General features: G+C 36.9%; 1 protein-coding gene across 4 annotated transcripts in view; it reads left to right on the forward strand.

Annotated features, from left to right (window-relative positions):
* Window positions 1-11,973, forward strand: part of SKIC3 (SKI3 subunit of superkiller complex) — a 124,239-nt gene extending 112,266 nt beyond the window's left edge. For all 4 annotated transcript variants that reach the window (XM_079781138.1, XM_079781137.1, XM_079781140.1 and 1 more), the window contains 4 exons: window positions 517-669; window positions 5,933-6,063; window positions 8,006-8,129; window positions 10,042-11,973. In XM_079781138.1, the coding sequence (XP_079637264.1) occupies window positions 517-669; window positions 5,933-6,063; window positions 8,006-8,129; window positions 10,042-10,113 (480 nt within the window). In that variant the 3' untranslated portion in view covers window positions 10,114-11,973. The remainder of the gene's footprint in view (window positions 1-516; window positions 670-5,932; window positions 6,064-8,005; window positions 8,130-10,041) is intronic.
* The last annotated feature ends 1,496 nt before the right edge of the window (window positions 11,974-13,469 follow it).

Raw genomic sequence — 13,469 nt, forward strand, 5'->3', positions numbered from 1 at the left:
GCTCCAGGGCATGTCCGGCCCATCTCATCCAGTCCCGATTGGCTGGACCCCTGCAGCAACCTAACCTACTTGTTGGAGCGTCTGCCCCCTGGTGGTCAGAGCGCGTCATAGCGACCTGTCGAACGAACGGTTGGACACTTAGCATATTAGGCTTTTATTATATAGGATATTCTATACCCTTACTAATTTTTGTCTTTTTTTAAAAATCATTGTTGAGATAGGTGTGTTCAATTCTCCAACTGTGATTAAGGATTTGTCTATTTTTCCTTTTATTTCTGTCAATTTTTGTTTCATAAATTCTGTGTTATTAGGTGTATACAAATGTAGGAGTGTTATTTCTTCCTGTTGAATGCTATTCCCTCTCTTAACCTGGGATTTTTGGTTTTTGGGCACAAAACTTACCAATAATTTTAAAAAACGTAACTTCATCAAAGTTTATTGAATTTGTTGGAAGTAGAATATCACATTGTGTACTAAACTAAAACCTTTTGGGTGCTTCTTTTTTCTGTCTCTCAGTGGTTGGCACACATATATCAGTCTCAGGGAATGATGGGTGCTGCAGAGATGTGTTATAGGAAGAGTCTACAAGTCGCATCCCAGCAGGGCAGTTGGAGTGGGAAGCTGTCGAGTCTGTTGAGGCTGGCACTGCTCGCATTAGAAGTCTGCATGGTAAGGCCATGTTGTAATTGTGATCATGAAAATGGATTCTTTTATTTTTCTTTCAGGTGAAAGCTTTTTCTATTATGATATCCTAGTGAGTTCCTATTGTTTCATTGCCTTCTAGTATGGTCTCCTGATAAATTTTGTATTTGGGCTCTTGGTGGACATAAGAGTAACATAAACCCATAGACTCTAGCCAAACCTTCGCAGTGTTTGGAGAAAAAAAAACAAAGATTCCAATTTTAAGTTGGATTATGGTAGAATATACATTAACCCAGTCACTCATATGTGACAGAGATGCCAATAATTAGCATTTTCCCTCATTTCTCAGTTCAATTTGACATTCTGTAAAAGGGATATCTGATAATTTTTTAATTGACATCCTATATTAGGCTTATTAATCTACTAGAGGCCCGGTGCACAAAATTCGTGCATGGGGGGGGGTGTCCCTCAACCCAGCTGCACCCTCTCCAATCCATGACTGCTGGCTCCCAACTGCTCGCCTGCCTGTCTGCCTTCCTGATTGCCCCTAACTGCTTCTGCCTGCCAGCCTGATCACCCCCTAACCATTCCCCTGCCAGCCTGATTGATGCCTAACTGCTCCCCTGTCAGCCTGTTTGCCCCCAACTTCCCTCTGCTGGCCTGGTCACCCCTAACTGCCCTCCCCTGCAGGCCTGGTCACCCCTAAATGCCCTCCCCTGCAGGCTTGATCGCCCCCAACTGCCCTCCCTTTTAGGCCTGGTCCCTCCCAATTGCCCTCCCCTGCTGGCCTGATTGCCCACAACTACCCTCCCTTGCAGGCCTGGTCCCTCCCAACTGCCCTCCCCTGCTGGCCATCTTGTGGCGGCCATCTTGTGTCCACATGGGGGCAGGATCTTTGACCACATGGGGGCAGCCATCTTGTGTGTTGGAGTGATGGTCAATCTGCATATTACTCTTTTATTAGATAGGATGGAGGCCTGGTGCACAGGTGGGGGCCGGCTGGTTTGCCCTGAAGGATGTCTCAGATCACTGTGGGGGTTCCCTTGGGGCGTGGGGCAGCCTGGGCGAGGGGCCTGTGGTGGTTTGCAGGCTGGCCATGCCCCCTGGCAACTCAGAGGCCCTGGTATTCGGGGTTTATTTATCTTCTACAATTGAAACTTTGTAGCCTGGAGCAGAGCCAAGCCTTCTACTTGCTCCATGGCGGCAGCCATTTGTCTTGGGATTTATGTATCTTCTATAATTGAAACTTTGTAGCCTTAAGCGGAGGACTGGGCCGGCTAGGGCAGGCGGAAAGCTTGGCTTCCTCCATCGCCAGGGGCAACCCTAGCCTCCTGCTCTTTCCAGCTCCGTAGCTGCCGCCATTTCTGTTTGGATTTATGTATCTTCTATCATTGAAACTTTGTAGCCTTGAGTGGAGGCCTAAGCCATCAAGGGCAGGCAGAAAGCTTGGCTTCCTCCATTGCTGGGGAAACCCAAGCCTCCCTCCTGCTCTCTGTGGCCGCAGCCATCTTGGTTGGGTTTATTTGCATATTCGCTCCTGAGTGGCTTGTGGGTGTAGAAGAGTGATGGTTAATTTGCATATTACTTTTTTTTTTTTTTTTTTTTTTTTTTTTTTTTTTTTTTAGATAGGAAAAGTATTATATGCTAGTGTGGAAAACTCTTCAAGATAAATGTTTACGTGAATGTGTGGGGATGCAAACTGCAAAACAAGGTGTATGATATTTGGGTGTGGTATATATTTTTAAATGTATATATCTCTGAATGCATTGTGTGTATGTGTGTAGATACTTTTATATAAAAGATATAAAAGTTACTTTGGATAATATAGCACTGGGGGGGTCTTTAAGGAATCGTAGAGGGTAATTTTTTATTTTATTTCCTTTGATAGTGTTTGAATTTTTTAATCATATGCATGTTACTTCTGTAATTAAAAAGTAAACTGTCATTTTTTTTTGTTTGTTTTAAAAGATTAGAAGAAATTGTCCTAGACAGGTCTGAATTCACTCATACTTTCACAATAGTTATCCACTGTTAATATTGTTTACTTGTTTTAACCAGACAATTTGACAAAGAAATATAAGCATTAGGACATTTTTAGCTCTGATACTATAGAGCACATTTGGGGGTTCCTTAGGTCAGGGGACATATTTTGGTCATCTTTGCATCCTTGCTTTACCACTCTGCCTTGTACCTAAAAGCTCCTCAATAAATGGTTTTTGAATAAATGCACAAATAATAATGGTAGTCAATTTGAGGTGATTTGGGTGGAAAGAAATTGTGGTTAATGGTAATTGTATACCACTAAATGTTTTGTTTTGTTTGTCCCACGTTTATATTTAACAAAGGTCTTTGTGACTTCGGTAGCTAGTGAGCTATGGAAGCCACAGAGAGCACCTATAAATGCTCTTGAATATGTGAACTGGAGAAGTATATATTCTTTTCGTCTAACATTATTTTTAGATAATAAATTATTTAGTGGTGTGCTTGTTTTATTTGTTTGTTCTGAATGCTGGGAAATTAAATCTGACCTGGAATAAAACAATAATAGCAAACATATCTAGAACTTAGCTTGTGCTAGACACTGTTGTTATAGTGTGTTATAGTGCTTCACACATATTAACTAACTTAATATGCACAATAACCCTATTTTACAGATGAGGAAATTAGCTTGCAGTTTAGTAATAACCGTATATACCTGCCCCAGCCCCCAACTACCACCACAAAAGTGCTTTTTCTAAGAACCTTGCTCCTGGTTTTCACTACCTGTGAAACATTCAGCCAATTAAGCTGTTTAGAGTCTGCCCCCTTCACTTTTTTTCTTTTTGTAATAGTGGAGATAATAACTGCTTTGCTTTCTTATAGAGTTGTTATGAATATCAAATAACAAAACATTTACAAATGTATTTGTGAACCTTAAGGCACTATCTAAATCAAGCACACCACTAAATAATTTTTATTAATTAACAAAAAATAAGTGAGACTAAAAGAGTGTAAGTTATACCAGTAAGATTAGACACCCAACAATTATTATAGGGAGATGCCATATTTCTATAGTGGCTAGATGGCAGTGTGCAGAAGAGGGGTATATTAAAATTAGACTGTTTTATAAGAGCCTACTGTATGTGTGGTATATATGAATAGGATATTAAACCGAAAGATGTAGATTAGAAGATTGCAGCTGGTGAAGGATTGTGAAGACATTTCTTGAGAGTCCTGACGCCTTCACCATCTTCTCTCTGGCACATTTCCACACAGAAATGCCCACCAAGACGAGGAAGGAAGGGTTGTCAGAGAGAGGGAGGCCTTGAAGTCTGACCTTTGAGGTCCTGGAGGCACATGTCTAAAAGCACATGGACAGGTATCTGACACATTCCTCAGAAGCCAGGGCTCTCCATCTGCTGTGGTAGCGCAGAGCAAGAGTTGCTAGTGTTTTGGGAAGTGACTGCATGCTCTGGGAGAGAGTGAATCCCAGAGGTGGGTAGGAGTATATGTCCAGGTACAGGATGGAGGCAGTGAAGGAGCAGCATGGGACCAGCTGTACTCCTGGAGTTTCTCAGAGCCAGGAATGAGTGATGCCAAGAATGAGAGTAGAGTGGAGTTCTCTTCGACCTTGTCCAGTAGGGCCACCTACAGGAGTGATGAGATCTCAGGAGAAAGGAAGCTAGAGGTTTCCAGATTGTAAAGATGTGAAAAGATTAAGTGGAATAACATACAGTCACCCAAGTCAGTGGAACTTCAGATTAGCAGGACTGTTTCATGGAGGGGTGTCCTATGCAGTTGCACAGGGCTCCACACTAGGTTTAATTTTAATGTTCTACAGTTGCCTTCTTGAAATTCTTAATCATTTTTTAACAAAAGGCCCTGCTTTTTTATTTTGCACTGGGCCCCAGAGGTTACATAACTGTCCTGCAGGTAAGAAACTACTCATGAAGTTGGGAATCTCTGATAAAGCCGAGAAAGTCTGAAAGAGAAAAGGCTTTAATTATTTGTTAGGCCTAGAGAGCTAAACATCTTACAATGGCACCAGTCAAATGCAGACTTCTGGTATTTTAGTATATGGGCCTGAAACCACAATTAGCAAGAAAAGGTGGGAGCTTTGGGAAGATGAACAAGCAATCTACTGCTGCCTGTAACCATATCCTAGCTGGGCACTGAGGAAATGGGAGTGGGGTGCAAATATTACCTTTAAATGAAGATTGAAGTATTGAAGGGAAGAGGACATTCTAATTAAGACTGTGTTTATAAATCAGTGTAAGAAAAATGACCGTAGGAGTTATGGGGCCTACTGAAATTTATATCTAGGAACAGAGGAAAAATCTTCCTTATATAATAAATTCTAAAGACATAATGGGAGACAAGAATAAGTACATTCTAATCATATTGTTTAGCATACCAGTTACCTTATGTAATAATCTTTGGGCTAACTTTACAGAATACTTTATATGCGGTCTTGGAATGTATAGGGTATATTATAAAAGCAGCCAGTGAATTTGTGGTTTTTGTTTAAAAAAAAAATCTATTCAGAATAATTACATTAGTATGGGTTTTGACTTATTTTTTTTGTCAGGTGTACCCAAAGTCTCATTGTTCCTGTCTTTATAGATGATGCCTCACAACCCGTGTTCTTTATTTTCAAATTCATTATCTTTATAGCTTCCTCTTTCTTAATTACACAAATTACTATTGCCTGCACTACCCTCAAAGTTTATTGCTCTTTTTCTTTTATCATTTAGTTTTTTAAATGGATTATGCATTGACTCATTATTTTAACTTTATTAAAATGTGTATTCTAGCTACCTGTAATTATGAAATCTTGGTTACAATTTGAGTTTTTTAATGAAAGTTTTAAAATGCATTTTTCTTCCTGCATAATACAGTAGTGTGTTCAAGTATTTCATTTCAGCCTTTCCTCTCGCCTTAGATAATTTTTGAAATGTGGAACTTTATATTTATCACTTGTTAAATTTAGTTTTGTGTATTTGTTGACCGTAGGCTAAGTGATAGATTTTATTCACCTATATAATAGAATAGTGCATTTTCTCTTAACAAATATTTTAGCATTTTTAAGTGATATCTCCTGGTTGAAACTTTCCTTTATTCCACTCTACTCTGTTATGTGGCTCCTTAAGGGCAGGGATCAGATCTCAGTCATTTTGTAGAATTATGTTCCCTATAGCATTTACACGGCAACTTGGACAAGTAGGCATTCAATAAGTGAGAGGTGAATTGCATTCTTTTAAGGTAAACATGTCAAAAGCTTTGATTTGATATTTGTCTTATATTTTTACAGGCCAACATTTCAAATGATCACTGGCCATCCTTGGTTCAGGAAGCTACAACTGAGGCCTTGAAGCTTTGCTTTTGTCCACTGGCTATCCTTTTACAAGCTTTGTTACAGTTCAACCGCAAAATGGGGGCAAGGTGTGAAGAATCTTTGTTAACTTTTTTCCCTTGGAAATATTTCTTTACTTTTAATCCTTCTGGGAAGCAAAGAAAGATTTAGAATGAGTTTAACAACTTTGTCATTACTCATATATTTGCATCTACTTTAGAAAGGCTGTTTCTAGTAACCCAGTAAGGAAGAAAAAAAAAACTTTACATTTGTTCTTTAAAAAGAGTTTGGTACACAGATACAGAATATGAGATTTGGCATGATAGTATTTCAAGTGAAGAAAGCCTGGGAATTTGCTCTTTACTGTCTTAGGTTGAGCCACTTGTGTAATGTGGATGCAAGAAACAAACAAAACTGAAAAGACCCAAGTTCAAGGCTGATTGAGATAAGTTCTTGTAAGGCAATACACCATGAAAAAGGTAATACACATTGAAAAGGCAGAGACATAAGTAATGTGAGTTTTATATCTAGAAAATCCAAGTTTCTCAGATTAAAAAAAAAAATAGCAATCTTTTTATTGGAGGGTGGGGATGGGGTCAGAAATAAATTTTTAAAAAGTTACTTAGCCCAGCCAGTGTTGCTCAGTGGTTGAGTGTCGGCCCATGAACCAAGAGGTCCCCAGTTCGATTCCTTGTCAAAGCACAAGCCCAGGTTGCAGGCTCATTTCCCAGTAGGGGGCATGCAGGAGGCAGCCGATCGATGTTTCTCTCTTACCAACATTTTCATCTCTATCCCTCACCCTTCCTCTCTTTATAAAAAATAAATAAAAACATATTTAAAAAATAAGAAAAGGTAACATTAAAAAAAAAAAGAAACTTCAAGGTGATATGGATGATAAATCAGGCAAGAATATTTCAAAATACTAAGAATAGTATCTAGCTCTAATCAATATCACACATAACCCAAGGCAGCCGTGGGTTTAGAAGCATACACTATTGGCACAGAATAGGTAGTATAGACATAGAGCTTAATGCATATATGGCAGAGACATTCAACATCACAGAATAGGCATGAAGGAAGAATTAAGACATATGGCTAATCAGCAATTTTATCACCATTTATTAATATTTATTCATGGCCAATTTTTATATAACTGATTTTACCAAAAGTGTTTTAGGCTAGAATTTAAATTTCCTAATGAACTCCTGATTGTGCTCAGTGTGGGTTACTTAGAGAGCCTTAACCCCCTTTCCCTCGTAACCTCTGTTAGTACCTCTCATAACTTTAATCGCCACTAAAATCATCCCAGATAAACATACAGTCTAAGAAAACTGTGTGCTCACTATGTGGTTTCTATGTAAGAGCATCCTCAAGACAAATTCTTTAGCTCCTGCTTCAAACCAGTGCTACTTAGAAGATCCTCCTGTTCAGCAGTTCTGAGTTACCACTATGTTTCTTCTACCCGTACAGAAGTCCTTGGAGTCATAGTAAATTAGGAAAGAAAAAATTAGAACACAGCTGTAAATCAGTCTGTTATTACGTGGGTTCCCACATTGTACACATCCTGGAAAACATAAACTAAAAGCCTGAAACTATACATTTAGGCTCTAGTATAGATGTTGAGTATTTTTTCTTATTCCACTCTACACTATGTATAATTTATTGATTTATTTATCTCCTGCCTATTTTCAAAAAAGATTAAAGGTAGAGCACTCAGAAGTGCTCATAAAATAGTGACCTTTTCTTTATTCTATTTGGAATGAGCCTTAATGGGAATAATAATAGCAATCTGCCTTATAAGGTTGTGAATATTAAATGAGACCATATATGTAAAACATTAGGCATACATAGCACGTAATAAGCACTGTATACATGTTAACCATTATTATTAACTTTATTGTTATAAGAAATTCATAATTAGCAACTGGTCTACAAAAGAATAAAAAAGATAATGTGTGTGAGAGACTAGTATATGAATTATTTTATATTAATGTATCTGCTTTGGACTAAATGTGAATATCTTTTTCCCAGAGAGACACGGCGACTTTTGGAGAGACTGGTATATCAGCCTGGCTATCCCAAATCTATTGTATCAACTGCACGTTGGTACCTACTGAGGCACTTACATGCGAAAAATGATGGCGAGCTCATTGATGTAAGGCATTGATTTTATTCAGAATATATCATCTTGGACCTTTGTTGGAAGAGGGGTGAGGGTTGCTGTCCTCTGCATTGTAGGATTTTGGCAGCATCCCTAACCACTCTAACCACTGCATCCCAGTAGCACTGTCCTCCTTCCTCCACCCAACTTGTGACAACCAAGATTGTCTTCTAGACATGCCAAGTATACCTGAGCTGAAATTATCCCTGACTGAGAACTACTGATTTAACCTGTAGGAAGTATATCCTCCTCATGTGATATGTAGCAGAAGATAAGATAGACAATTGTGCTCGGTGCTGGTTGTGGTATTTCTTGTGATCATTGCCGTGGAAGCAAATAGGTAGACAAGATTCATTCAGAAGCAGCAAAATTTAATAGTATATTCGTATTATCTTTAGAAAAGTTATTTTACTACATCTTGTTTTTTCTATAAAATGCATGGAACAATTTCTACTCTACTTCTTAGGGGATGACTCTGGTATCTAAATATGTAAACATATGCATATATCTACAATTCTTTTTAAAAATATAGTTTATATAATACATACATGTATTGTATTCAGATTCTCAGAACTTCAGCCAGCAAATTTTAAAACACAATAAAAATTAATGAGCTTATAAAAAATATCTACAGCATTTGAAATACTGTTTGCCTTTTATTTATTTATTTATTTTTAAATATATTTATTGATTTTTTACAGATAGGAAAGGAGAGGGATAGAGAGTTAGAAACATCGATGAGAGAGAAACATCGATTCAGCTGCCTCTTGCACACTCCCTACTGGGGATGTGCCCACAACCAAGGTATATGCCCTTGACCGGAATCGAACCTGGGACCCTTGAGTCCGCAGGCCAATGCTCTATCCACTGAGCCAAACCGGTTAGGGCAATACTGTTTGCCTTTTAGTGAAACATACAATATTAAAGAAATATTAATGAAAACAATGTTAGGATGAAGGCATTATAATCAAACATATTGCAAACCAGAAAGGAAGAACTTGTATGAATCTTGGGAGACAGTTCACCATGCATGGGTCTGTTGCATTTCTAAACATCCTATGAGCTGAGGGCCTGACTGCCCTTTGTTCCAGACTATCTTTTCAAGGGTGTATGTGTAGTGACCACCGTGGGAGACAGAGATGTGTCTCCCTCCACAGCAAAGGATAAGACTGCTTACTGCCTGTTTACTCAAGTCTTCTAGGCTCAGGGTTCCCCTCTTGTAATATACCACAGAATGTATGGGGGAAATTATATGTCCATGCATGTCACCCCCGTGAGACTTGGAGGGCAAGGGGAACAGATGCAAATATGTTGATGCTCATGTTGTTGGCAGTACCATGAGTAATACCATGGCGAGCTATCTTGTTACCTTGCAAGTAGAGCAAAATCTTGGTCTCTTCGCAGTGTTTGAAAATGAACAACCAAAAACTGTTAATAGTAGAATGATCAACTGAAATTAAACCTTCTATTTTGTGGAATTGCTGAAAATCATCGAAAGGTTCTTAATAGAACCTAGAACCTAAGCTGTGGTTTTAAAGGAGCACAATGTCATTTGTAGAGTTTTATGCATACAATGGTCTTTGGGGGCTAAGTATTTAGAGGTGACAGTATTGTAAACAAAGCTGCCAAACATAACCTTTAATTTTATACAGTGCTGACAGTGGTAACAATAAAAATATTGGCATCTATACGAATTAAGCATTTGAATAAATTGTGCTTATCTCTGATGTTTGCTCTGGTTGAATAATTTGTTTCAGCAAAAATGACTGAAAGATTGCACACAGTCACATTTTTTGTGTAATTTAATATTGCCTGCTGCTCTTAGGCATATTTGGCTTCTATGAATCTAAATATAGATATTGTTAATGAACAAAATACTAATGTTCCTGTTTGTGATTTCCTAAAGGTGCTGGTAAACAATGCCAAAACTCATGGAGATACAAGAGCACTGGACCTGAATCAAAAACTGTCCTCATAATAACAATGTATTTTTTATATAAAGCAAGCAAAGAAAAAGCTGTTAGAGTGAAACAATGAATCAGTACTCTTCCCCAAAGCAACATTTTTTTAAAAAACTATGTGTTATTCATTGCTTTTTTTAAAATCTAAAGATGTTTAAGTTCTTAAACTAAGGCTGTAATTTTCCACGAACTCTAATGTAACTTTAATCTGAAAAACAGCTTTGATTTTGAGAAGTCTCTAATAAGAGGAAAAACCATGTTTCCCTTAGTTATTCAACAGTTATTTGTAAAGCATTATTTTTTCCATTTTTGCATGGTGCACAATAGGATTTTTGTGTGATCCCTTATAATAAAGCCTTAATATTCGTTTTCTAAATAATATGCAAAAGCAAATTAGCACAATGTAGACTTTAGATTCTTTTATGAATTTTTAGAGTCCAGCTCATCATAAAATCCAAATAATCTTATGACCTATTTTACTAGTAGTTGACCTCGATAAAGCATGATATAAGTGTTGGTGAGTCTTAAATTGCTAATGGACATGTTTATATAATTCAAGACTTTCAGGTGTATGACTGCATTTCAAAAAAAATGAATGGAAATTTTTGGAATATAATGCTGACAATAATTGATCATGTAATTCCTTCAATTATGATGAAAATACTTGAATTTTCTGAAATAAAAAATATAGTGTCTTATTTTCTTTATACTATCAATATCAATATAATTTTTAAATTTTAAATTTTTGAGAGCACATTTACTTATTTTATTTCAATTTTTCAAAAAGCCATTTATATATTTTTGAAAAAACTGTATGTCACTTACTTTGAATTAGTGTTTTAAAAATGTTTTTAGACATTTACATATATTATTTATTGTACAAAAATGTGTGGTTGTATTTTATGTATGTAGTTTTTCCAGGCCAGCACCTTCACAATGTTACTTTGTGAGATAAGTTGATAATAATCTATAATTAAATTTTACTTTGGAGGTTAATCTGTTGAACTACTTTTAATTTGATGAATTCCCAACTTTGGCTGAATATTTCATCATTCTGACCTGTGCAATAAGAATATTTAAGGATGGGGCCTAGTTCTCTGCATTTTAAGGGCGTGCCTGAGAGATTCGTATGCCCATTCAGGTTTGTGCAACACTAGATTAACCCAATAATGATACTCCCCTTTATTTCTTTTTTTAAAAAAGATTAGGCAACTTGCCATTCTTTCCCCATTTATTTCTTACCCTCACATATGTCACACTGATTCTGTGCTTTAACCGTCTGGCTTGTAGACTTAGCCCAGTTGTGCTGCGAAATGCCAGTGCGGCCAGTGCCCGAGCCCTCCTGCTTCCTCAGGACAGCACTCCGCCTTTACCTCCGGAGCAGGCTGTTCTCATCTGCGTAAATGCTTGGGATTCAGTTCTAGGTCTCCATCGGCTTCCTGGGGATCACTTCACAAGGTAACTACCTGTGGTGTGGAGTGGTTAGCCTTAGCTCCAGGCCTACAATCAAAAAGTAACTCTGTTTCCTAGTTTTGGCCTCCAGGGGCCTCAGACCCAGGTTTTCTAGAAGGCAAGACTGGGAAAAACCCTACCCTATCTCAGGTGATTCTTTTTGATATAGATGTACACACATCCTCTTCTTGTTTACTGCCTTCTTTTCAAATTACTGTCCAGTTACTATGAACCTTAAATCACTGTATAATTTTTACAGACCTTACTTCATGCAGACCTATGCTAAGTGTTTTAAACATTGCCATTTAAGCCTAGTTAGCAAAGGAGAGGGGTGCTAAACAGTATGCTTAAAGCAAAGGAAATTCCCAGTGAATCAGTGCTATTAGATTCTAGGAATTTTAAAAGTAGCCGAAATTTCACTTCAGAGTTTATTCATAAGCTTAATTAGAGAACTTACATTAAATCTTATTTCCTGAAGTACCAATATTTAGCATTTATATTATTTCATTGTTTTTGTTAGATTTTTTTGAGAATTATAGTGCTTTTTCTGCTCATTTTTACCTACCATTTGGCTATTACTGATTAATTAGATGTTTATAGACTAGGTTGGTATCTGATAATCATTTTCTGTGGTAGAAATACAGTTCAGCTTATGAATAAACTTTTGGAACACAATCTGGGATCATATATTTCTTAAGGTGTCTCTTGCATTAATTTCTGGTTAGGATAAAAATACAACTTTGCTATACTCTTTCACTTTATAAAATGAGTTGACAAACTTCCTTCAACTTGGTAATCTACATAGAACAGCATTGGACAGAAATACTCAAGTTACTGTACATTAAGGGAATTAAAAGCTGTACATTAAGGGATTAAAACAGTATGAAACATTAGGAAAATATCCACTGATAAGTAATATATGGGTATGAAATGATACATTATTTGGTTGTCCCATAGAAAGTTTGATGTCTGCTTTGGGGAAATTGTATAGGCACAACAAAAGGAAGCATAATTCATGTATCAGTCATTGTGGCTTGCAGATCCATTTCAATTTTTGCACATTAAAAATGTGGAAGCGTTGTTTTGGCAGAGTACACCCTTATCTCTCCAGGTCTTCCTTTCTCGCACTTGATTGGATGGGTAAAAACATCTCGGGCTCCCATGCTGCTTGTTTCCAGGGGTAACAGCTGTTGGTTGTAAACTGACCTTCACTTTGAAGGAGAAGGGTTTTTTGTTTGTTTTTTACTTTAAAAAGATACAGTGTATATCAGATACAAGTACAATAATCTTCATATATATATATATATATATATATATTTTTTTTTTAAGACTTTATACATACAGATAAAGCAAAAAGTCAGAAAATTTCCTTAGCTAGAGTATATGCCTTATTTTTGGTTTAGAAAATATAGTCTTGCTCTATTGCACTTAGAGACCATTCAGTTCCTATCTGTCCCTGTCGCTATGCAATAATGGGTTTTTCCTTTCTTTGGCTGATTAGAATAGGAACTTTTTGAGTAGCAGTGTTTTAAATTCTAATGTACCTAAACAACCCACACAAGTAATTTTTTTTATAATAGCTAAATTATCTTTAGACCTCAAAATGTTTTGAAGAAACCTAAGAATAGTATCTCTAATAAAGAGCTATTATGAAACATTTGATATTTTTATATTTTGAACTTAGAATTGAAAATACCTATTTGTTTTAGTGACTGGAAATAATACCAGGAAAGGGATAATTAAAATTGGTATATTCGTTGAAAAAAGGGGTTGGATTCTACATTACATCACTGGACTCTTGAAATAATTTGCATGTTGATCTCTCCCCAGTTTGAATCAGTACAAAAGTTCATTTGGGCTTCATGCTTCACCACATACTTTCCCTGTATATAATTCTATATAATAAAAGGCTAATATGCAA

This window comes from Cnephaeus nilssonii, assembly GCF_951640355.1.
Source record: "Cnephaeus nilssonii genome assembly, chromosome: 2".
Lineage (NCBI taxonomy): Eukaryota > Metazoa > Chordata > Mammalia > Chiroptera > Vespertilionidae > Cnephaeus > Cnephaeus nilssonii.